This window comes from Clarias gariepinus, chromosome 4, assembly GCF_024256425.1.
Source record: "Clarias gariepinus isolate MV-2021 ecotype Netherlands chromosome 4, CGAR_prim_01v2, whole genome shotgun sequence".
Taxonomy (NCBI): domain Eukaryota; kingdom Metazoa; phylum Chordata; class Actinopteri; order Siluriformes; family Clariidae; genus Clarias; species Clarias gariepinus.
Window position 1 is genome coordinate 21847804 of NC_071103.1, and position 26839 is coordinate 21874642.

Sequence of the window (26839 nt, forward strand, 5' to 3'; positions counted from 1 at the left end):
TAAACAAGATCTTTTAGAACACATTGGCACACAAGAAATTACCCTGATAATATTACTTGCATAATAAAACATTAATCATTGGCAAACATTTTTGTAGTTTTTTTAACTGGATTTATTGGTCTTGGATTCAAGACATACATAACATTTCATTGTGTTTGACTAAAAAAATAATTCAGCTTATAAAATATTTTAAATAAAAAAATGTATTTATATATAATTATAATAACACATGAAAATACTAAACACCAACATTCCTTTCTCCTTCGCATTCTTGATGTTAACCTGAAAAGAAAAAAGAAAAACTTTGATAAACAATTTATGACAAAAGTATATAGTACTTAAATATTAGCCTTAACTATTGAATTAAGAAAAATCTAAAATATTGAAAATACAAATCAATAAATAATGATTATTTAACCGAACACAAAGCATTATTTTACTAAAACTTACTTTTTTTATTCCAGTGAATCATTGTTCATGGATCCATCCTTTAACTGAAAAGAAGAAATAGAGCAATGCAACTATATTTATAATGCTAAATACTCAAAATATTAGACACTTGAGAGAAATATTAAATACATACACTTTTGATAAATCCCACAAAGTCGAGCTTGTCAGCTTTGCTGCCAGGGCACCATTCACTATTGTTGTGAATTAGCCTTGTGTCATCTGAGATTTGTGTAGCGAGACATGGTTTAGGGCTGTCTGTCAGCAAGTTGCATTGAACACCCACACTTTTTTTGGAGATGCGTCCTGGTTGGGGTGTAAACCTCAGCTGATTGCACAGGTGGGCCTGTTCATCCAAAAGTCTGTTCATCTTCTACAAAACATTATCCAAACAATTATAATATTACAAATGTTCATAATATACAGCAATTAAAATGAGTTGTATAAATTGGGGCAGTGATATAGGCACAGATAACCTGGCCACCTTTATGTTCAAAATCTGCAGGCTGCCAGACTTATTGAGCCTTGAGCAGCTTAAGCAGACACTATAACATAATGATTTTATATCAAAATAACAGAGGTGAAAATCTCAGCCGATAACCGGCACTGGGTCGATATTGAAATCCTCTTAATCAACAAACTGACACCTTTTGTAAGATATTGCAGGTGTGAGGACAGCATGTGTTAAGGCCCTAAGTGCCCTATACTCACATACAAGACGTCTATAATTTCTTTCACGAACAGCATAAAATAAATTGGCAAATGTCAGTTGCATCCGTTACTAATACAGCCTTTCAGTCCTGCTATAGATACTAAATATCAGATGGTTGCAACCTATTTATATTCATCTGTCACTATCCAAAATTCATATGGATAAATGAAAAAGAGCTAGATACCATTTGCATGTTTTCATCATAGGCCTGGACCAGATCATTGAGCTGTTGTTCCAACATGTCACACTCCTTTTTGACAGCTGCTCTTAGTTTCATGATATCCTGAATCTCAGCACTGGGCAAGAGAAAGACACTGTTAACAACTAAAGCCTAAATCTCAGATTAGGAGATTGTTTATAGTATTATTTTGTATTTTTTAAACAGAATTGAGTGTAGACTTGGGAAGTATAAGATTTGAATTTCTAATAATGAGTAACATCCACTTTGTGAGAAACAGGGAAAAAGCCATTTAAGAAAAACTATTTCACCTATTTGACCTTGATTTGGCCTTGACTCAGTTTAAGTGGCTATTTAAATAGCGAATTTCATAATTACAACAACAAAGCCATATAAATCCCACAAACATTCAACAGACTTTCTCGAGATACTGATTTAATGGGACTCTCGGACAGACAGACGTGCCTCCTTCTCAGAGTGGCTGAGGCATAAAACAAGTATGTAAAGTCTCTGTATAGACAGAAGTGTGAATGACAAAACATGCAATTTACGTAATAACCTAAGTAGCAATTCTCGAACACATTCCACTCACTGCAGCATGATTATTTTAGCCTTTTAGAATAAGTTATTAACTCTTCCTTTTAACTAAGTTAGCAAAAAGAAGTAAGATTGTAGAAAATGCAGACAAAGATCAAGCAAAAAGAGGCTGATGCAAATGTTCCTATGATTTCCGAATTTAAAATATTTGTCCATGGTTGCTATGGTGTATTTTTTATTATTATTATTATTATTATTATTATTAATGCTCTTATATTATGTCAGTACTACACAATGCTATCAGAACATTAATAATTATTACATGTCAGAAAGCATAAAAACCAACCTGTGTTCATCTGAGAAAGTATTATTTACAGTATCCTGCTCCTCCTCTAGCCTCTCCTCAATCTCTGTTAACATCTTCCGAAACTTCCACATACATCTCATCATGCTGATCAATTCCTCCATGGAATACTGCAGAACCAAAAACAAAAAAGAACAATGTGTCATCCACTTAAAGCCTGAGCTCTTTGTGTTAGTAACGAATATGTGTTTGAGTGTGTTTATCGGTGAAGCCACAGCCTCTGGAGTCTATGCAAGTGCTGTAGGGAGTGCTGAAGTGGTCAGCAATTTCCACTCCCTTGCATCACACATGCAAATAAACTATTCAAATGAAAATCTGCTCCATTTATGAAAGCCAGCCCTTAACTCTTTTCATCAACAGTTCTCTTTAGAAAAATTAACAACTGACTATTTTATAATGGATATTTACAATAGTATAAAATTTGTTTATTTTAATACCATGGTTAAGACTCTTGGCTAAGACAGATAAACAACAAGAGATATAAAACTTCTCCAGAAGTGTCTCAAATCAAATTTGTCCTTTGGATACTAATCCATATTTAAGCTATGAGTGACTCACAGGCATGCTATTGGCTGGGTTTAGCTGATCTGGGTTGCCAGAGTGCTGTTTGTCACTGTTCTTATTCTGGCAGCAGCACTGCCATTTGTGCCCACAGGAACGAAAGCTTTGAGCTCCTGACCAAAGTGCTGCCTCCCATCGTGTGTCATCTTCATAAGATCGGTTCTTGTCGAGTGACATTGAGTATGGTCCCTTAGAAATCTCCTGAGAGTGCCAATGGTTGGAAAATGCATGTTCCTTTGTTTTAAGACTGTTCGTGCTCCTAGCATTGCCTGAAACATCAGCCACATCTGTGCTTAACTGTTCCTTGCACTCTCTCTTGAGCTGAACATCACTGAATGGACTGTGCCCGATAGATAAGCTGTGACTGATGCTGCCTCTTAGAGAACTCTTGGAGGCCAAGCTCGAACACATTTGCACTGACACAGAACGTCCATTATACCCTTCAAGGACTTTGTTTACAGTGCTTGCTTTTGGGTCTGTGGTAGAAGAGTCCATTTTAAATACAGACAAATCTGATTTCTGTATCTCCATCTGTGAACCATCTTCCACAACCACATCATGAGATGGATTTTGAGAGTTATTCTGAAATGTGACACTTTTTCCAAAACTGGCACCAGAGTCATGGAGAACCGGTGAATCCTTTTGTAATGCAGTACCTTGTACGGTATTAGTACCATAGTTAGTGCTTAGTCTTGGTAAGTCCTTCTTTGAAGCAGTATTTAGTACAGTACCCGTTCTGTAATCGTGTTTGCTCAGTGAGTCATTTTGTAACGTAGTATTTTTTATGGTATTGGCGCCATAGTCACAAAGATTAGGTGAGTCACTATTCAATGTAGTACTTTGCATGGTATTGGCTCCATATTCACGCAGACCTGGTAAGTCTCTTTGTAATGTACTATCTCCCACACAGTCACTGACAATATCCTTTTGCACAGTGTCTTTATTTACCCAGCAATCTGTTCTATTAGTGTCCTGTATATGCCTCTTTGTAGTGTCTCCTGTCTTTATCATTCCAATATGAACTGGTCCTATAGCTGTAGCAATATTTGAATCTTGTGCATAGAATTTAGTCTGTTTATTGGAATCCTGTGTATACGTAGAGGGGACGTCTGTCTCCTGTAGATCCTCACTTTTCTGTGGGCTTTCTGTACTATCCCCTGACATCGCATTCAGCACCTATAGAACACACATTAAGATATAGAACAGATACGTCCATTAATTTATAAAAAAAAAACAAAGGTACAAAGGTATTTGAATTGGTCAGTCTTACCTTCATGAGCTCAGGTCCAGGGGTGGGGTAAGCAGGAACAAACGGTTCCTCCAAAAATCCACTGCTGTCAGACTGACAGCTATTTGTCCTCACTCGTGAAAGGCATCCCCGCTCAATACCTACACATATTACAATAACATCTATCTGAAGGTGATTACTTTTCATTGCATAATGTATGACACACAGATCGCATTTAACAACACACCTGGACATTAAACTTAAATAAATACAGCAATTACTGTAGTACTTCTGCTTAGGCCCAAATTAGACTTTACCTCACCTTCACTCGAAGAAGCAATGGAGATTTTTAAGCCTAATTTGATATTTACATGAGAATTTTGGATTTAAACATATTCCAGTTCTGCATGTTATCAACACAGTTTGCTCTTAATTAAATAATTCACGGAAATTACAGTCACATACTGCTTTCGGGAAAGTCCCAGGAAGGTATTAGACTACAAACCCCCAACAGCCATTGCAGGTCACATGGTATAATTATGTCCACATATTTTGAATATAGCTCCTGATTATGTTTGCACCTAAGTCTTTATTTCCTGTCTACCACTGTATTTAAGTTTTCAGTTGTATTGTTTATCTCCTGTTTATAGTTCCTATCTTTACAGTTGGTTTTTGCATTTCTGTTCATGTTTGTTTTGGTATTTACAAAGGTGATTTAAGTGGATTCCATACTTGCAAATCTATCAGCTGCATTAACCCGTAATTTACTAAAATCAAATGTAGTTCTAGAAAAGCTTTTAAATTTATACATTAGCCCCCAGCAAACAAACCTGGATGATCAGAAGTGCCGGTGCAGATTCCTCCTATGCTTCCTTCATCAAAACTCTGGATCTGCAAACAGAAAACAAATATAATTAAAACATTTCTAGCATTCTGATAAATATCCCATGCCCTTTAATTTTCTTAATGATGTGTTACATTCTTGTTAATGGATTAATTTAGATGTTTTTGGTAGTGTAATACAACAAGTTTTAACCTCATCAAGTGTTTGATGAATTCAAAAGCTGAGTCAGGTGAATGGATTAATAAAATGTAGTTCATGCAGTATCAGGATTTGTGTAAAAATTCATAATCATGAGTTCGTGTAAAAAAATTGAACGTGATCCTTTAAAAGAAAATACATGGGAGCCCAAACAGGAGTGAAACATAAATAATTAATCATGAATCATAAATAAATGTAAAAAAAATAATTTAATAAATAGTAAAAAATAAACAGACATAGTCATACCTCTTCCAACTCAAAAGACTCTGCCGGCACTCCTGTAGCCCCTTTTGGAGAGACAATGGTTGCTGTAACATTCTTCATTTCTCTACTTCCCTTTTGACTGCTGCTCTTAACCTGAGGGAGGGTTGTGATCTCAGTGGATTCCTCTCCTTCTGAGACTAAGGCCTGCTCCTCTACCAGAGGGCTGAGGCTGGCACGTTTCAGCGGGATTCGTTTGTCAAGATCGCCAGACTGCTCTGGGCTGAAGCATTGGCCTGACAGTGAAGGGGGGAGCCGCTGCTGGTCTCGGGTATTGGCCAGTTGGCTAAGCGTCTTCTTGGAGGCATTCCGGAAGAGCATGCCAACCCGTTTCCTCCTCACCCTGGCTTCTTCTGAGAGCTGAGATTCCACAGGTTTCTGTGCACCTGGAATGCCACCGACCAAGGAATTGAAGGCTGTAGTGACCTGCTGTAACACCTCTATCTGCCTAAACCGGTCTACATATAGGGATAGGGGTGGAAAGTGAAAGAAGAAAGAAATAGAGATTGAGGACTTAAATGGAAATTGTCAGACTTTTTTAGGCATCACTTAAAAAGGCACCAATTATCAGGGCTTCGCCACACTGCAGTCATCCAGAAAATTACTTTGCAACATTTGCCTCAGCTGCAGGACAAGAGTTATTGTACAGTATTTTAACAAATTTTTTGTCAAATTTTATAAAATGAGCTAGAGGAATTTTTATTAAAATTAAGCAGTTCTCACTTCTGACATCTGGATTCTCTATATCTATGCGGTTCTGCTGAGCATCCAAGAAGACCTGGATATTGATGCCACGAGCTTTGGACTGATGGTTGATAAAACGGGCTGGGATCTTTACTGTGATGTCAGGCTCCTCAACACCGAAGCCCAGATCCAGTAGCAACTCCTCTGGATCATCCTGCCATAAGGTCAGGACATCCATGGCACTAGAAAAGTCATATTATTGAGAATCATAAATACAATAAAATAAATTACATTCAAAAAACAGCATGACTAAGTGAATGAAAGATGTAGGTACCTTGGTGGTCCAGAATGACCTAATATTCCTGATGCCAAGCTTTTCCAGGCAGAGGTCAGAGGAGGATTTTCTGGATATGACCTAAAGTGTAAGTTTTCCATGATCGCATATTAGAAAATTCAGGCACAGACCTGTAAGTGCTTAGCATTCACCTAAAGCCAATACACATTATAACCTTAAATTTTGTTTTCAATCCCACCCTGTTTCCCCACATGTGTCATAGCTTTCCTAGGAAACCTCATGCAAACCAGTGCTGTCAGTACATTTGCATGGGAAATATAACATGGGCACTGTCCTATTTCTTTCCAGCGTCACAAACATCACATGGCCCTCATGCACCTCCCTTCCTTCGTACTGTATGTGTCACATCCTGGGACATCACTACAGAGGTGACTCCCAATTCAGCTTTAAACGCAGGCATACAGTACTAATTTTAGTGCTTCCCCTGAGGTGGCACACCTTTTTAACCTGACAGGTGTTATAGCATGGAAACACTACAGTAGAATAAGAACTGAAAAAATTTCAACATTACTGTTATATGATATATTTTCATTTTAGCCTCATCCAAAAGAATCCACACTGTTGTGGACTGCCCTTTAAGTTCCCATGATTTCATCAAGGATTTTTAATAAAAGGAAACCACAAATTGTCTTTTAAAGACATAATTTAAGGCCAAATTGCCCTTTAAAGCCACGCAAATAGACTATATGTCATAAAAGTCTCATAAAGCCAAGCAAAACTCTCGGTCATGTCTAAAAGTTGAGCTACCTACAGTAAGTGGACAACAAACATATTTAGATGTCCTCTCTGACCCTCATTATATTTGAACATACATTTGAATATTCAACAAATAAAAATTGCACATCATACTTACAATTTGAGGCTAATTTGTAATTTAACTCTTCTAATTCCATTGTCTTTCCTGATTTTTATTCCTTTCTACAATTTAAAACAATACTGTAACCATCCAAAATATGCAATCATGTTCTTTGAGCAGCTGATATTAAGATGTGTCTGCTGCTGTGTCTGCTCTGTAAAGACTCCTTAATGGTTCTATTTTGAGGTGTGTTAAATTAATGATTTATGAGGCTGGTAACTGTAAGTTAATTTTGCCAGTTTTGGCCTTGCTTTCCTGGATTGGTCTTCATGAGAGTCAGTTTCATCATGATGCTTGATGGGTTTTTCAAATACACTTGAGAATATTGTTATTTTAAGAACTATTTCAGAACAGCTGACCTTCTTGTCCTGAAATAAAAACTGACTGTTATTTTTGTTATTTTTGCAAATATTGCAGAACTAACACATACTGTATCCCCTCAGCTTATTTTCAACATTTACCCCCTTTAAAATAATGTGTCAGACCCTGCGAGTTTAGAATTAAAGAGGTGACATAACACACATGTTTAAAGAACGTGCTGCAAAGAAAGGCATGTGCATTTCATTGTTTATATCATCAGATTGAGATCTCTTGATGCTCACTGCTGTGTCAATAAATTATTGAAAACAGTTGTTTAAATAAAATATATAGATAAATAAAAAATAGTGTTACAAAATAATAAAATTTTATTATGTTCAAAATGGCATGTGGTGCTAAGGCATTAGCGAAATATTGAGTTATGGCCAATATAATCCAAAACTTTAACTTCATCACTTTATCAGCATTCAAAGGGTTAAATGTTTGACACTTAGTAGATGACTCCAAAGGCACCCATAACAGAGAATCACCCATATACATTGTACAGTAAATTAATAAAACAGTACATGGAAATGGAATAGTCAAAACCATATCATTAATATTTCCAAAAAGTATTATTATTGTTACTGATCATTCCTATTTACATTTTGCTGAAATGGAAAGGCAGACGAGAGCAAGTCTTACCTAAAAAATCCTTGCACGGTTTGAACAGTTGTTTTACCATCTAAAGATGCTGTTTTGGAAACAGACAAAAAAAAGAGAAAGTGTCATCTTCGAGTGCAATAAAATAACCGCTAAAACCCAGTCTCTGTTTGTGTCATTGACACTGATGCAGTACAGTAGCTATATTAGGAAAGAGTTCCTCTCCTTGTTGCTTTCATTTGGCTGTCCTCTCACACAGCATTATCAAGATCTTTTCTTTCAGCTTGCTCCCTTTGGCATGATGTCAGGAGCAAAGTAAGCCTCAGTGTCTTCTCATAAGGGCATCCCTAATGCAAGCCTATCCTATTATGTCGCCACTTCTCCTGCCAAAGCATAATCAGTGTTAAATTGTGTGCAGCAGTGGCAACCTGTTCCTTTCAAGGGTTTCTTTCCCTTTCTAAGACTTATGATCTCCTTGGCTGCCATTTTTAAAAACACTGATTCAGACCCATTAAAAATTATGTTCTTGACAACAAATGTAGAAGCTAGAAAGATTCACAGTGGCCCATAGTACACATGTGGGAAAATGTGCAAAAACAGCCTTACCAAAAATGAGACAGGTCTCTGAACAGATAGATACAGAAGAAAGTCAAACAATATACAGAATGTAAAATGTAAATGTTGTCCATAAATACTGGTCACTGAAAATACACGAGGGTTTTTTTTTTTTTTTTTTTGGCTAAAAAAAAGCTCTGCACAAACACTTTAATATTTTAACCTACTTAAAACTCCCGTTGCATAGTCGCATTACTCAGTCACAATCCTGTTTTTATTTTCCATTCCCTTTTTTGTAGTTTCTAAATAATTTGCAATAACTACTATAAATGGTAATAAATAACATTTAAAACATAAATGACAAAAGTTAAGAGAGTAAACAGTGACACCATTTTAAAGAGATGTCAATATTTTTTTTTTTGTTTTTTTTTTTTAGGTTAGCTGTTACAGACTCTCTGTGGTGGTGGCATATTTGTGGTTGCAGAGATTGTCAGAGTTGTAGCTCTTCTGTCCCTGTGAGCGAGGCTTGTTGACTGTATGCTCTTTAAGGGAACACAGCGTCAAATCTCCTTGATTTTTCTAGTCTCATAACTTCACGCTGAGCAATTCTTACCTTATTATGTCTCTTTGTTGTGCCATTTTATGAGGAGTACCCAGAGGAGGTTCTTTACTTGCATAGACTCATAGAGGCAAATGCTTGACTCAGACAGAGGTGAAAGACAGCAGCCTACTGGTGTGTCTCATACCGTAATGGTGTTTGGACAAGAGCAATTTAAAAGTTCTTGCCAAAGAGTTCCTCTGCACTGTTAAACATCCAGTCAGGAGAGAGAGAGAGAGAGGCTTCATGCTGTAGCCCTGAACTATTCCTTCTGCTTATGTCCTCTCTCACAGGCAGCTGACTCCACATGAACGTATTCCACATGCCCCTGTGTTGTGCCAGTACATTTCACTCTAATCTAAATAACCCAACATTGGAATGAGGTTTGGCCTCTGTGTATGTCAGAACTTGAAAGCTAAAATAATGAAACTCTTAGCACCTTACAGATAAAGCAAGGCCATGTTTAAAACCAAACGGCCTGTTTTAGCCTATTATTTTTATTTCAACTTGTCCTCAAAGCCTGAAAAATTCAAAACAGCAATGGGTTTACCTTCTAAAATAAGTGCTAAGTCATCTTCAGACATGCCAGCCTTCTTCAGATGGTCTCCTGTAAGCAAAGACTCACTGTTTATTTTACAGAATATACAAATTCAATTACAGTGTAAACTAACATTCAACGAATCCCAGTATCATCAATTGAAGAACAATTCAAGCATAGTTCATCTTAACTCCTCAGCAACAACAGGTTTAAAATCAACAATCTTACCTTCTTAGTTCCATAGTTTTGTTTTTTTCTCTCATGTGGCAACTGAAGCACTACTTCATAAGCATACACTGTCCTATATTTATATAGTATTTCTTAGTGACAAAACCTAAACCTTGTGTTTACGGCCAGTAATCCTCAACAGTCTGAGTTATAGTGTGAATTTTCAGGCTGAGAGTTGGTCCAGCCCATGACTACTTTGCATGTTGTTTGAATGGATCAGGCACGCAAAGCCAGTGCCCATTAAGTCGCGTCTTAAAATGGCTAAAATCAGTTTCCGAAGGAAAAATATAAACCAATGTAATGTTTAATGTTGTTTTAACCAAAGATGTTGATATATGTATCACTGAGCTCAGTGCTTTTAAATTGCAGTTGAAGACACATCTTTTTAGACTTGCTTTTGATATGTAGCTATTGATTTGATAGTTGTTTTTATGTATATTGTCCTGTTCTGATTGTTGTGTTTTATGTTTTTTGTTTTTATACTGGAAAGCGCCCTGGGCACCTTTTGGTTGTTGTAGGGCGCTATATAAATAAATTTTGATTGATTGATTGATATGTGTGTGTGTGTGTGTGTGTGTGTGTGTGTGTGTGTGTGTGTGTAAGACAGTTTTATATAGAAACAGTTTATATATATATATAAGGGTATATATAAGGGTATATATAAGGGTATATATAAGGGTATATATGGAGATATATATACAGTATATACATATATATATACAGTATATATAAAAAGGTATATATATATATATATATATATATATATATATATATATATATAGATACACCCTTACATACCCTTTCAAATATAACTCTCTAAACAGTGCCATGTGATGCCTGGGGAGCCATTTGCTTTTCTAACATTTTTTTTCTAACATATAGTCTGTCTTACCTTCATATTCCTGGAATTTCTCTTGTTTGTCATCTTTACTATAAGAAGAATAAAAAATATGAGATTTTAACATACTGTACTGTATGTGTATGGTGTAGGGTACAAACTATTGCAGTATAGACACTCTGTTACATTATTAATCATTTGAAAATGTGAAAGACAAACTCAGTCAAAACTGCTAGGTGAATCAATACCCACTTAGTAATGTTACTATGCCACTGATTAATGCTGTCTGGATTCGATTTTTCTGTTGAAAACAAACAGTAAAACAGCAAAATGTTAATACTCAATGCTTTCTCCAGTTTCTGTGTTCACTGCACATTCAGATTGGAATAACTGGGTCTGTTTCATGTAAGGCTTCTTGGATTATCTCGGTGACAGATAAATTGTATCATTCATCATTCACAAAGGTATTAGATCAAACGTAATGCTTCTTATGGCAGAATTTAAGTCTGTCAAGCCACTTTGATTCCTAATGGTTGATCCTACCTGTGTCTGCATTGATGAGTTGCTGAAAGAGAGATATGTCACCCTTCTCACTCCATCTGGTTTTCGATGCCAACAGTCTTGATCTTTTATCACCCACAGGATCAGCATCCATTTCTGCAAACACAAAAGCCAAAGATTTCCACAAAAAATAATCATAGGTCAAAGACTACTTAACAACACCTAATGTTAGTAATCCAGCTAGCAACTTGCAACCCAACAATGCCTGGTAAACCAAGGTGACTCAGATCACATCGGTGTTCATGAGAAATCATTCAGATCACAAAACAACTTTTACTTCCTTATTTTGAATGACAGTGGTTTCTTGCTGCAGTGTTTATCTGGACTGAGCAGCCCAGCTGGTGATTCTTTAGAAAAACACAGGCGACAGTGCTAACCACTAAGCCACCGACCAGCCATTTTTACCGTTTTGCTACATAACTTCCTATTTAGAGGACGATACAATTTTACAAATATATAACAATATTAGATTTTATTTTTAAACTGCTGGAATGTGTTTTGTGGGATGGCCTGGTTTGGTTCCCTTATAAGTTTCAAACTAAAGTCCTTGTGTACCCCATTTTCTGCAGTATGTGTTTTTTTGTTTTTCTCCAAATATGCCCAACTTAACTGATCAGCTAAGTATCAGTCTGTTTTAGTTGGAAGCAGAGCTCCTCTAACCCAGGTCATTGAGTATTGCTGAGATTATACGCTGCAGAAGGAAAGCACGATGAGTGAATGTCCAGCAAACTGTAAGTCAGTCAAAGTTAAACATTAATTTAGAGTAATTCTGACTGATTGAATATTTCTCCACAATTAAAAATTTCTATTATCATAAAAGAAATGTTCCAGCCTATAAGGTTTTTAGGTTTTCCAGTTTGGAAGGTTATGATCTAGTAAATTTGTTTTATAATATCTAGTTAATCTGTTATGTAATATGTTATTGCCTTCAAAGTCCATCTCCATTACTATCATCAAAACAATGTTAGCAGATAGATAGCCTGATTCAAAGATAGGCTGATACTTCTGGTAAAGCCGATTCAAATTGCTGTGTTAAAGCAGTACGAAACAAATAAACTTTTATAGATAAGCATATGGCATATATTGTAAAATACCAAGCATAGACCAGAATATCATAACAAAAATAAACTGTATAACTGTATAACAGTTTTAAATAAACAAATACAGACTAATATAATTATTTAAAATAAAAATACAGGATGAAGTAACGGCACATGGTATTACTGTGAAACTATGATACTGTATGTCTCTCTATCACACTGGCAGAGTGATGGTCACTAGTGGGTGATAGTGGGGGAAGTCTTTACCCCATAGTTTAATGGATAAAGAATTAAAGCTGACGCGCCTTTGCACCTCATACAGAGCCTACCCCACCACAGTTGAGGATTTTTTTTTAAGTTTAAAGAGCCAACATACTCACTTTGGTAAAGATTTTGGCACACCGTTAAACTTTCCTTAACTCCATCCACTTATCCATACATCGCATAGCTGCGCTCCGTTAAATCCTAAAGTTTTATTCGGCGGTCATTTTGGCTTCCGGCTTCAGACTGTCTAATTTGGGCTCGTGCCCACAGAACACAACTATAGTCAAATCACCAGCCACAGACGTCACTGGACTTCCCGAGGGCACGGTCAGAAAAAAAAAACACGCTAAGGGTGATGATTACTCTGAAATATTAGGCCATTGCTTTCATATAGTTTGTACGCCATTTTTAAAAATGTTGAGAAATCTAGTTATCTTTCTCATGACCTGGCTGTTTTTCCCCCTTGTTATGCACGTTTCTAACCAGCAGATGGCAATACAGGACCAGCAGGAAATATTATGGCGCTTTGCTAAATCATCATAAATCATAGACTGATATGAATGTATTATCAGAGGAGACAACTGATGAAGTGAGAACGTAAAATTGCATATTTTTATCTGTACAATTGTCTTTCGTCTGTTTTCTTTCAGGGGTCTCACAGCGAATCATCTGCCTCCATCTAACCCGATCCTCTGCATCCTCTTTTCTCACACCAACTAACTTCATGTCGTCTCTCATTACATCCATAAATCTCCTCTTTGATCTTCCTCTAGACCTCCTGCCTGGCAGTTCCAACCTCAGCATCCTTCTACCGATATGTTCACCATCTCTCCTCTGAACATGTCCAAACCACCTCAATCTGGCCTCTCTGACTAGTAAACAAAACATCTAACATGGGTTGTTCCTCTGATGGACTCATTCTTGATCCTATCCATCACTTGTCACTCCCAAAGAGAACCTCAACATCATCTCTACTATCTCTAACTCTGACCCCTGTCTTACCTATAGAATATAGTACACTTTTAAATATCTTTTAGAGGAAAAGGGTGAATAGAACTTAACAGTACACTATTGTACTTTCCCAGACAAATCATTCATAACGAAGGTGCAAAAGATGTACCAACAGCAACAGTGAAATGTATAGTTTAATCCTTTAGTTCTTGGAATATGGTTTATGTTACTGCCCCCTGAGAGAATATACTGCCCAACCTCAATCCAACTGTCTTGTGTTTTAGGACACTTAGTTCAGGGCCCCAGATAAGCAGACATTTAACAGATTTCATAAAAAAAAAAATCCACGGTTAGTGTAACAAAATCTAAGGCCAGGTGTAAGATCTGTTTATAAATCAATTTTTACACATAAAATATATTACAGCAGTGTCTAACACAAAGTACCCTCTCCCTCCGAACCATATGTGAAGAAAACAAAAGCACAGAATAATTAAGCAGCATTGGCTGGAATTTGTTTATAATGGTACACATTCTTGACGCGACATGAATATTTGAACAGCCAGCAACTGCTAATTTAATCATTCAACATCTGTTACGGTTACTCCAGCTTCCACACCAAGCTTTGTCTAAAGGCATTAAGCTATCGGAGAGAGAGCCTTACTGTGTATAGCAAAAAAAAAAAAAAGCTCTCATGTAACTATGTGATTTAAACATGTTTTTATTTTATTTTTTTTTACATTTCCTGTTCATTCCATTAATTTAGATGTCTACCTTATTAAAGACATGTATAGATTTATTTTATTAAAGGAAATTACATTTGTGTTTGTGTGTTTTTTTTTTATCAGTACCTTATGTATTTTTGCAGTATATTTATTCAAATTTGTATGTCTATATTTTGTATCTTATATCCATATCATGTGTCACTGTGTGTGGGATTAAAGCCCATTTGTGGCCAATTGTCAAGGATCTGTGCAACAAGAAGGTGGTGGCAGTTTTGAGCACGCTGTTGTGTTCTCACTGGTTTTGGACAGGACCAGCTACAGCCTGTCTGTGGGTGGCACGCACAGAGCCTGGCGAGGCTGTCGGGTGGTCACAGGGTCCAGACCATGACTAATCCAGACCCCAACCAGGCTGACCAGATGGGGCCATCAGATTGGCTGTGAAGAAAATCAGGCCAACATTTTAGTAGAGGCAATAACAAATACACAGCAATGGCAATGTGACTATTACATAACTTTTTATTATTATACACTGTAGGTACTATCCACATCTACTATACAGATGTACTGTGGTACTATACAAATGACCACGCACCAGTATCCCCAGTGTCTTAAAGTGAATCCATTTCTATTATTGAAAATCTCAGCTGCCGTATTAAACCGTCACTGTGCTTACCTACAGGTAGATAACTGATGGTCCAAAAGTGTCAAAGATGTACATGTGCAGTACCCACACATTTTACCAGAGTGTGCAGTGGATAGTTATATTAATCAAGTGTTCAGTGGGCAGGCTGGAAGCTACGTTGCTAAAGCCTTGTTTTTCACAGAATTCGCAGGACCCACAGAGGGAAGGAGAGTGGAGATGAAATTAGGGCTTAAGTGGGGACAGCTGCCTGCTGAAACCAAGGACATTTAGGCCTGTTCCTGAGGGTCCAGCAGTAGCAATGCGTTCCAATACCTCTCCAGCACAAATCTCCAAGCAGTGGTACCAGCAGAGGTTAAATTAGTTACATCAAGGAAGAGATTACTACGGCCAGATGGTTTGGTACACAAGTGGAACAATGTATGAGCAACGCTAAATAGAACAAATGGGAATTAAAACCACATACGCGTACGTGTGTGTGTTTGTGTGTGTGTGTGTGTGTGTGTGTGTGTGTGTGTGTGAGTGACTGCGTGTGCTTGATCAACTGTGCACTAAACGCAAAATAACATCTATTCAGAAAAAAAACTAGATTCATGAGAGAGTGCATAGCCTCACACATTGATTTAAGTTTGAATTTGTGTTTGGGTGAGCTGTATCATTTGCATTTGATCCCCTTTCTTTCTCAAAACTACTCCATTTCCACATGGATCATTAGCAAACACAATTAGACAGCAAGACTATTAGCTGCCAAAGGCTTAATATAATACCTCCATCGAAAGAGGACAGCTGTCACTAAGAAAAGGATATATAAGTCAAGTAAGGAGAACAGCAGTGAAAAGAGAAATGTCCAGAAATGATGCTTTCACATATTAGGAGTCTTGCTTCAGTTGTTTACCTTGTCCACTCTTTCTCTTTAGGAGTATACAGTAAGTCACAGTGAAAGGAAAAAATAGGATTGCTTCCAAAGTAATATTTGTTGTGTGTCTCTCTGTGCAATGGGGTGCTATTCCAGTTTAGACAATTAGATAAGCTTGGGAAAGCGTCTGATGGCAAATGATGAAATGACATTCAAAGAACCAGCTGGGGCCACACCAAGTCATAATATTCTCACATTACTGAGACAGAACACAGCATCCAGGACATCAGAGTTGCTTCCCTACAAATGTCATAGTGATATGGTTTAATGTTATTTACAACAAAAAAAATAAAAAATAAAAATTAAATGTATTATTATTAGCAGTAGTATTATAATAATAATTCTTATTATAATTCTCTCTTGCGGTTTTTTCCATCTCAACCTTCTTTATATTTTTGATTCCACTACCATTACCCCTTCTATTCACCAAATTTACTTTGGTAGTTACCAGCCCTAGACATGCATCTACAGTAGTATATTTGAACATAAAATATGCAAGCATCAAATTAACTTTTCTATTCAGAGCAACATGCAGTCCTATGCAGTCACCTGACAGCAGTACAGAAGCTACACTGTGCTCTTCCATATAAACACTCCAGCAGGACTGCAGGTTAGCCAGCAGCCAAAGGCCGGGAACAAAGCAATTCCTGATGGACAGATCTGGCACAGTCCTGATATCAGCATCTCTCAAATCAACATTCCTGGCACCATGGAACAGTTCCTTGCTCCCTCACGCCCACACAAGCACAATCCCGCATTATTGCCTTATAAAACCTTAATATAAAATTGGTGGGTTAATACAGTTACATGTTTGCCAATGTTTTTTACTTAGTTCTAATCTTGCTATGAGTAATATTTATCTTTACAAATATATTATGAAATTATGGTTTAAGTAATTAACCTATAAATTTACAAAAAAATAAAAACTAGTAAATAAAAAAACAAAAATCATCATAACCTTAGAAATCTCAAATACCTAGCTTTAATTTTCAGTGCTTAGTTAAAGGTTAGATGCTTGTCCTAGCTATTTACGTTGATCTCTAATTAAGCTAATGTTTGTTTGCAGGTAAATGTTCGCTGCATAATAAGTGTTTTTTGTTTTATTTTAGCAAGTTCTATTTTTCTGATTTTTTCTATATATTTCATATATTCTTTCATAATATCAGCATTTTTTAAATTGAACTAAACATAAATTGGGATTATATTACTAACACTTGATTTAGAATTATATGTCTTATCTGATATTTAACAATTTCAAAAACATAGGCAAATAATGACACTAATTAGATTAAATAGATAGACACACCTCTCTCTATATAGAGAGTATGTAGAAATACACATACATACTCATCGGCCATTTTATTAGGTATGACTTGCTAGTACTGGGTTGGATGCCCTTTTGCTCAAAAATGCCTTAATTCTTCAATTAAGAGGTTTTGGTCCATGTTCACATGAAAGCATTATGTAGTGCATGATGCAAATTTTTGTCATGTTCAAGAATCCAGTTTGAGATGATTTTAGCTTTGTGATAACGTTATCCTGGACATTGTCAGCAACAATAGTCAGGTAAGCTGTGGCATTTAAATGATGCTCAGTTGGTACGAAGGGGCCCAAAGTTTGGCAAGAATATATCCCCCACACTATTACACTACCAACAACATACAAGGCAGGACAGATCCATGCTTTCATGTGGTTTACTCCAAACCGCACCATTCAAATGTCACAGCAGAAATCAAGACACACCAGACCATGCAATGATTTTCCAATCTTCTATGTCCAATTTTGGTGAGTCCATGCAAATTGTAGCCTCGGTTTCCTGCTCTTAGCAGACAGGAGTGGCACCTGGTGTGGTCTGCTGCTGTAGCCCACCTGCTTTAAGGTTCGATGTGTTGTGCATTCAAAGATGCTCTTCGCCATAGCTCGGTTGTAATGAGATGTTATGTAAGTTCCTGTTGTCTTTCTCTCAGCTCAAATCAGTCTGGCCACTTGCAGCTTTTTTTTCAGCAAGACATTTTTGTCCAGAAAGCTGCCGCTCACGCAACATTTTTTTTTTTCAGAGCATTCTCATTAACATGTATCATGTACATAATTCAAATATAAAAACATTCATATTCAAGGGCATTTGTCAGCTTCCCATCTAAATACAGCTGTTTAAAACAGCCTCCAGATCGACCAACATATCAGTATCCTGGGTATGTTAAGTCTCAAGTAGCACTGGTTTACATATTAATATTCGTACAGTATGTTACTTATTTTTTGCATTCTTATCATAAATCCTCTGCAATACATTGACTTATAAATTCTAACTAAGAATTTGTCTGGAAAGTTGATTTTTGTGACTTGTTTATTTATTTATTTTTCAATTTATTTGCATGATTCCTTTATTTTCCCCAATGTCAAGGAAGCCAACTTTAAATCATTTAATATGATAAAATTACATCTCATTATCTTATAATAAAGCTTCAATTTATTTTTATAATTAAAATGATGAAAACAGTGGACCACTTGAAGAAGAGGATTGATTTATTTCTGATTTCAAAGAATCCCTGCCTACTTAATAGCAAGTGTGTGCGTGTGTGTGTGTGTGTGTGTGTGTGTGTGTGTGTGTGTGTGTGTGTGTTTAGCAAGTTTTATTTTCTAAAAATTCAGAGGACATTTCCTTTGGAAAATATGCTTTTTAAAGCAACAGTTTCCACCATTGGCATTCCTCCTGCACCTCTGAGATATTAACTTCATGCATTTTTAAAGACATACATAATTCATGTACAACACTGTCTAACCATTAACACAATGACAGCCTTACACCTCTTTACCTGACTGTGTTGACACATTTGATTTTATTTTATCATATTTTATCATTAAAAAAAAAACATCATGCTGGAGTTTACTCACATAAAAATTATTTAGAAATTTACAAACTAGTACAACTCTTCACTTTAATTCCAGTAATAGAACAAACATTGATATTATTTTTAATTAAAAACACAAATATGTTTTCAATATGCAAATTAGCTCTAATACAATTTATGTCTCGTGCAGATAAAAGCCTTCCTCTGCAGTAGGTCGCCTGACTATCCAGTTGGTGTCATGGCTAAGCAGGCAGCTGAGATTCTCAAAAGGGCATCTTTAGCAAAGCTGATCTCATTGAGTGTCTGCTTTGCATGTGTGCATGTGTGTGAGCATGTGTGTATGTGTGTGCATGCCACTTGACGTGTGAACATCACTACGTTCATTTGCATCCTGGGCCTGGCATCCCTCTGTCTTTAAAAGTTGATAATGTGTTAATTAAATCACTGGCAGACAGCGTGTCTGATACATGTGCTCTCCCTCTGAAAGCCCCATTTCTTATCATTTTGTCTGCTGGGTCCGAGGCCTGGGCTGCTGGGTAGCAGGCATCAACTTCACGCACCGCTTTTAGGGAGCTTTTCTCTATTCTTTTTTTGGCAGCGGGCATAGTCTATTTCTAAGTGTCCTCGCTAAATTTTTTATGCGAAATGGGCCGGGTCTGCACTCTCTCCTTTCTCCTACATAATGATTTATTGCCCAAAAAGACCAGAGAACTAATTAACAAAGTAATTAATTAATATGAATTTGCATATTTGCATTTGCAATTAGTGCAGTCAAGTGATTAGTCTGAAATGGGAAGTTTGACTCATCAGATGTTGGTGTGTGTACTGGACCAGAAAGCCTGTCACCAGCTGAGGCATGAGAGGGTGGAGGGCAACGATTTATGTTGTTGTTACTGTTGTTGTAGTTATTGTAGTAGTTGTTGTCTTCTTTCTCTCTCTCTCTCTCTCTCTCTCTCTTTTTCCCTCTCTTTCTATATGTACATGTGTGTGTGTGTGTGTGTGTGTGCTGTATGAAAAACTAAAAATGCTTAAAAGATACACTAGGCAAGCTTAAACTGTTACGCTTTAACACCTTAAACACTTCAAAGTGCTAAAATTGTCATAATTAAACTCGTTTCTCTTATATTATTTGTAGTTATGAATAGTACATAGTCACTGAACAATATGCATTGACTGACTAATCAAATTAGAAGTTCACTTCATGTAACTGACCAATGCATCATTACCCCTGTTAATATATTGCTGCAAACAGACACAAAATACCAAACTTCACCATTACTTCAGCGAAGGCAATTGCATGTTATTATGTAAAATATTTTATAGTATTATGTCTAATAATAATTATTTTTTTAGTCTTTGTTGACATAGTTTTGTAACATCAGGTCAAACAACAGAATAATCCCAAACAATAATTATGTGTATGTTTTTGTTTGTCATGTATGCATGGCTTGGCATTTCTGACCGCCTTTCAAATCTGTGCAAGGTAGCACCTCGGGCATTTTCACAAACTCTGTCTCTGATGTGAATAATAAATGAGCAAGGTTTTTTTTGTGTGTGTGTGCAGTAGATTTTACTGATAACGGAATGTATGGGTGTCATGTCTCAGCATGGAAAGAGTCACTGCGCAGGCCAATTACTGCTACAAGGAATGGCCAGATGCACAAGTCACTAAGGCCATCAGACCAAAATCTGTCTCTCGTTCACCATTAATATGTGTGTGTGTGTGTGTGTGTGTGTGTGTGTGGAGAGAGAGAGAGAGAGAGAGAGAGAGAGAGAGAGAGAGAATACAGACTACAGATTTTGTTTAGCAGGACTCAGGGGGTCTGGATGAGATTCAGACCTTTTCCACCAAACGCTTGGAACAGCAAGGACAAACCAATTACGCTCCGCATTCCTTGCAAGGCAAAACCAACGGACACAGATTTATTTTTTACTACATTTTAAATTAAAAGGCCAAAACCCCCAATAGTTCTCTCTGTTGTGGACATCCTTGAAGAGATCGTTTATTTAAACAGTTTTTTTTTCTATGCCTAATCAGCTTGTCTGCATAATGACATTCAGCTGAAAGTCAACTCTGGATGGCCTTGATGGTGAGAATCAGCACAGGCTCAGCCAGTTGGCAAATGCCCTTGATGGGACTGACCCAACAGACAACAGCTATCAATCATCCAGCACTTGCTGTCATCAGATAGATTTATTATTATTTTATAAACAACTGCATATATCATTTTCCATTTTACTCATTTTGAGGTAAAAAAAAAAAACATCACTGATCCTTTTTTATTATTATTTATTTTTTCAACAAAATAATTGATATATTGCCGTTGTTTTATTGTATAAATAAACAACATTTGGCTCAACATGGAAGATGCACTTTTTGCTATTTCCTTCACTCATTACAACCATTTTATATGATTTTGATGTTGTATGGTATTTCTCTGTTGTCGTTTAAATTACGGTTTTACCAGTGCTACCCAGCTACAGGCATGCCAGATGATCAGGGAAAAATAATGTCTCCAGGGACCAAACCACGTGACGGCCACTGCCACGTGACGTCAGCAGCAGATGGCATGGGTACCAGCTCTGGCAGTTGGCATCGGTGTCATTTCTCTAAGAGCGACTGAGAGGTGAGAGAATCGCATTTGGCCGCGCGCGCCTGCAGCGGGCAGGAGAAGTTCTTCACACTGAGGAAAAAATGGACATCGCCTGTTGACCCCGAAGATCCAGGTAGGCTAAAAGTGAAGGTGCTTTCGGCGTGCTTGTGCGCGGATGTGTGTGTCCAATCAGATTTCCTTAGCCGCGTATTCTGGAGAATAATTTCCTGAACACGTTTTGAAAGAAGTTACCGAATAGACAAGTCGGGTGCTTTGACACTGGTCTGTGTGGACAGTTCTGTCTATAGGCTTTTCTTACTTTTAAAATGCCACATACTGTGATTTGGGTTTATCTGTATATATGACATATGCAGTGAATGTCTGTAAGTCTCGGTTATATACAGGTATGTATATGCTGATCTTATTATTATTATTATTATTTACTGGTTTAGGTGAGCTTTGACATAACTGATGCATTTTTACAATAAAAATAAATAAATGCAGACTGTTTATCATGCACAGGAGCTTTCATCTTAGATAAGCTACGGATAAAATGTCGTGCATTTAGAGCCTTTCTTGGCCATTCAAGTAGCTGTTATTTCTCCACCATGTGCAGCAGGACTACAATGCTGACTTTACCGTTTGAAGAGCCGGTGATGATGGACACTCAGTTCGTGGCAAACTTTCCGCGGGACTGCGTGGGCGAGTCGAAGGTCACCAAACACGACGCCTTCAAAAAAGAAGAGCCGCTCTCGCACACGGACCTAAAAGCGATGGACGACGATGAGTCGGAGAAGGACGAGGACGAGCGAGACGAGGGCCCAGATGAGCTCGACGCGCCACGGCGGCGAGGGCCGCGCAAAAAGAAGCTGACCAAAGAGCGGGTCGACCGCGTGAAGCTTCGGCGCATGGAGGCCAACGCGCGGGAGAGGAACCGCATGCACGGCCTCAACAACGCGCTGGACAGTCTGCGCAAAGTGGTGCCCTGCTACTCAAAAACGCAGAAACTGTCCAAGATTGAGACGCTACGTCTTGCCAAGAACTACATCTGGGCGCTTTCGGAGATCCTCAGCACTGGGAAGAGGCCTGACCTCTTGAGCTTTGTACAGACGTTGTGTAAAGGCCTTTCCCAGCCCACTACCAACCTGGTGGCGGGATGCCTGCAGCTAAACGCTCGCAGCTTCATCGCAGATCACGGCGCTGAGGCGTCCTTCTCAGCCAGATCGCCGTACGACGCTGTTTACCCGGCCTACCACGACGACCTTGCAGCTACCGGGCACGGCGGGAGTGGCGGGAGTGGCGGGGCGGACGGTGTCAAACCCTTCAGGCCGTATGGCTACTGTGGTACCTACGAGTCATTCTACGAGTCGGCGTCTCCTGAGTGCGCGAGCCCACAGTTTGACGGACCGCTTAGCCCGCCGCTGAACTTCAACGGGATTTTCTCGCTCAAACACGAGGAGCCGAGTGACTATGGGAAAAGCTGCCATTACGGCATGCGCTACTGCGCTGTACCGGGCCGCTCCACCATCAGCCAGGGCGCAGTGGCGCGCGCCTCCTCTGACCTGCACTTCCCTTACGACCTCCATCTGCGCGGCCAGTTCTACCCTGCACAAGACGAACTGAGCGCCACTTTTCATAATTAGGCAAACTCGTCCCATTCCCTTCCTTCCCCCATTCCTTCCCTATACTACCCTTCCCTTCCCTCACCTTTTTCGGGGTGGTTACTTAAAACAACAAACTTAAGCCCGCAACATGTATTATTTACATCGCGCTCCATTAGGAGCTCTTTGGTTGTACGCCAACTGATGTTTTATGTATTCGAGTTAACTGGATGGAGTGATTTGCTTAGGGCGGACATTTTGGCGTGAAATATCATTGAAAAACAGAACTATAAATTATGCTCTTGTTTAGTTTCATTTTATATTCTAAAATAAATGAACTAATTAATGGAAATCCCACGATGCTGTTAAAAGGATGGACACGCTGGATATCATCTCTGTAATAAGTCTTAAGATTTAGGCATACTATATGTTTGTTCCATTAGAGTATGTACAATGAGCCAAAAAAGGCCAATGTTTTCAAACTGCCCAAAACAAAGCAAGAATCATAAATTTGCTAAGTAAAATTAAGAAATTCAGAAAAAAACGAGAGCAATAAATGCAAAGGCATCTATGCAACAAACGGGCTTTTTCAAGTCAAAACCAATGATCACTCCACCAGGCCCTGCATTTCTCCAGTAAAATAGTCTGATGTCAAAACATCCAGATCATCGGTACGTCTTTAATACCCATAAGTTAAAAGGATGGATACTGATGACAGTTGAGTTTATGTATGTACATCTATTTAATTACATTCCGAGAGTTTATTTTACTGATCTTGATGCTACAAGGAAAAAAAAACATTTTCAGTGTCCGTTGTTTTGTTTCCTGTTTGACTCGTGAAACATGTGAAGACTTAAATGTCTGGATTGATGGGTTGGCGTTTAGCCTAAGTCATATCTTTAGTAAATAACGTATTATTATAACGTACTTAAATATTTATACAAAAAATATATATCCCTTAAAAGTAACAAGTGGACAAAACTTATTAACTATGCTCTTAATTTATGTTTTTGTGTTTTTAAATCTTAAAATTTGGACCGTGGACAATCTAATTTATAGGAGGGGTTTATATGAGCTCTAACAAATGTAATATTCTTTAGAGGTTTTACAGGCCTGCCTAAACAATGCGCACAAGTACCTTGCGTTCTGTTATAAAATTAATAACAATAAATAAATGATGGAAATTAAGAAGTTTTAATCTTGTTATAATCTAAGTACATTACACACAGACAAAAAAACAGTTTGTCCGGCATTTTTTTTCTGTTTATATATCTTTTAAAAATGTGCAGTAAGTTAATGATATAATGTTTGAGATATTGCGCATAGGCTCGAAACAATCACATCTAAAAATGTATTCCAGTTTATTCGATTTTTTTCGAAGCATGTAAAAATTATGTTCTGACTGAAAAAGGTTAGTGTCATGTATAGTAAAGTAATGTCATGGGAATTCCTTGCCTTAATGATTATTGTTGCCCATCAGTTATGCAATGTAATGGATGTTTTCAGTGGTGGAATCTTTCTCACAACACTACGACGAGAGATTTTGTGCAAATGCTAAGGAATGCACCAAAACTGTTCTTGTGCAGATTTGTACACTGTCACTGAGTTGTTTTGTAAAAATAAAATAAATATAAATTAAATATTGTAGGATCATTTTGAATTTATGTAGCTCACTATATTCCCCTGAGATATGATAATATAAATTCTTAGGGAGTCGAGGTATTATTATTATTATTATTATTATTATTATTATTATTAACAATTGGCGTAAAACATGTGCTAAAGTTGTGTGCGGATCGGATGCAACCAAAAGAAAGTTTATATAATCTTTGCCTGCTATAATGAAAGGCCGGTAATTTTTAACAGACACATTGGGTAGGTAAAAGTAAATCATAAGTATAAGACCCGTAAGAATGATAAAGCAGTGGTATTTGACGGATATCTGTATATCACAGTACAGTGCGAGATTAATAGATAAATTTATTTATTTATTAATTCGACCCATGAGTTTGGCGCAGCAGCTGGAGCACAGCCACACTGCGGATGAGCGCCTTCCGCCAAACAGACAGGGTGCTGCTACAGGTTCCGCTAATCCAGAGAAATGAGTCCCACTGCATACTAATGCGCCACATTTGGGCAGCTTTCAGTTTAGTAGTACAGTGCCAAAGGCTGGAGGCCCTAAGTACAGACGCACTGTTAGAGGTAACTATACAGTAACCTATAACGCGTCGAGATTTTTAAATGTTATAGTTTGGGGACGGAGGCCTGCACGGCCAGTTAATGTTCGGTTTTGGAATCTTTTAGAAGACTGCAAAGTGGGACAGACCTGCTGTTATTATTAACCTTTAATAACGTTTGTTTCGTTTCGTTATACAACTATACAGTAATTGGTACGAATATAATTGTAAAATTTGCTGACAATAAGACAAAAAAATTACTGGTGCGTTTATAAAACCATTAGCTAGAAAAAAATTATGTATTATGAAAAGAGTACGTCAACCATAAACGAAATGTCAGTTTTTAAATAAACTAGATTTACAAAAAAATGGAATATTGTAGATAATAACAACAACAACAACAACAATAATAATACTGATAATAATAATAAGAAGAATAATAAGAATAATAGGAATTATTATTTTAATTAATATGTTTATAATAGGGCAATAGGGGAAAAATACATGAATTAAAGGCTGCGCTATATCTAATACATTTAAATAATAAAATAATAAGAAAACAAGCTATAAATATTTGGAGTGCGTACGGTACAAAAGTATTATCTCAGTGTTTAAGTCAGATTTGTTTTCATCGTCTGAAGGGAATAAAATGTGATGAGGCAAGTTGCAAAAGGCCCGTCTCTCTGTGTGAGTGACAATAGCGCGGCGCCTGCGTCTCCTGCTCATGAGCACAGCGGCAGATGGTGCGGGTTAAAGCTGAGATGTGGAGGTAGACTTGCACCGTTCAGTGCGAGCTATATGGCAAAGACTGACGTGCACATGCTCAGCAACTATACACTGTTCTTTCAAATACACTGAGACAAGCTATTCTGCACACATCCCAAACAACTGCTCACGTGTGTGAATGAATGAATAAATGAATGTATGTATGTATGTATGTATGTATGTATGTAAGCAAAGATACTGTAAATTTAAATGACATTTACAGAAAACGTGAGACCTTGAACACTGACTGTTACAGGTGTGTGACAAAATAAACGAAAAAGACCAAGCATCTTAGTGCTATATTGCAGCACTACAAGCTGCCAAAATAATTTTAATTTGCCTTGGAATACTGTAGATACTACACATCTCTATAACTGTTCTTTTGAAATATTTACTCAGTTTGTGTTTTGATGGTGGTGGTGGTGAAGAGCACTGTCTACCACTCTGGCTCAATTAGACTGAGCTTTATATCAACACCACATAATTTATATCATTGTCATATTTATCTATCCATTCAGTGACCAGTTAAGTCCTGTGAATTTTGAAATGTCATTCTGATATAGATGTCATGATAGAAAGGTTTCATCATAGAACAAGTTTGGTAGAACAGTTAGTTACTTTATAGTGTCATTTAGTGACCCTCTCCTGTAAGGTGACAAATGGATCTAAATTAATTCCAGCAAAATGTTCCCCACATCAAAACAGAGCCACTACTATACAGTACATGTATGCTTAAAAGTTATCTTTGACCATTTAAAATAAAATACCAGAACTTTCCTGATATGTCACCTGAATGTTTAAAATATGTTGCTTGGAC

General features: G+C 37.4%; 2 protein-coding genes across 3 annotated transcripts; one reads left to right on the plus strand and one right to left on the minus strand.

Moving 5' to 3' along the window:
• Positions 1-115: 115 nt before the first annotated feature.
• On the minus strand, positions 116-13217 carry itprid1 (ITPR interacting domain containing 1). Of its 2 annotated transcripts, XM_053494780.1 has the most exons (17): positions 12924-13217; positions 11486-11599; positions 11195-11243; positions 10997-11034; positions 9889-9945; positions 8228-8276; positions 6349-6429; positions 6054-6256; positions 5316-5788; positions 4858-4918; positions 4070-4188; positions 2797-3975; positions 2221-2348; positions 1344-1455; positions 584-820; positions 451-494; positions 116-282 (listed from the first exon to the last, which is right to left on the minus strand). In XM_053494780.1, exons 2-16 carry the CDS (start codon positions 11595-11597, stop codon positions 456-458), a joined length of 2937 nt encoding a protein of 978 aa, XP_053350755.1. In that variant the 5' UTR covers positions 11598-11599; positions 12924-13217; the 3' UTR covers positions 116-282; positions 451-455. The 2 variants fall into 2 exon arrangements, with proteins under 2 accessions (XP_053350755.1, XP_053350756.1); XM_053494781.1 differs by lacking the exons at positions 10997-11034; positions 11195-11243; positions 11486-11599; positions 12924-13217 and adding an exon at positions 10105-10205.
• Positions 13218-21542: 8325 nt separating this feature from the next.
• neurod6a (neuronal differentiation 6a) lies at positions 21543-24661 on the plus strand. The gene is made up of 2 exons (XM_053494871.1): positions 21543-21612; positions 22096-24661. Exon 2 carries the CDS (start codon positions 22106-22108, stop codon positions 23120-23122), a length of 1017 nt encoding a protein of 338 aa, XP_053350846.1. The 5' UTR covers positions 21543-21612; positions 22096-22105; the 3' UTR covers positions 23123-24661.
• Positions 24662-26839: the final 2178 nt, after the last annotated feature.

Bases quoted from the DNA above. Each gene is read 5' to 3' on its own strand.
- neurod6a (XM_053494871.1), top strand. From the start codon at position 22,106: ATGCTGACTTTACCGTTTGAAGAGCCGGTGATGATGGACACTCAGTTC.
- itprid1 (XM_053494780.1), bottom strand. From the start codon at position 11,597: ATGGATGCTGATCCTGTGGGTGATAAAAGATCAAGACTGTTGGCATCG. The intron at 11,035-11,194 runs GTGGGTATTGAT...TTCTTCTTATAG, and splicing joins TGGCATAGTAACATTACTAA to TAAAGATGACAAACAAGAGA. The intron at 495-583 runs GTATGTATTTAA...TCTTCTTTTCAG, and splicing joins TTGTGGGATTTATCAAAAGT to TTAAAGGATGGATCCATGAA.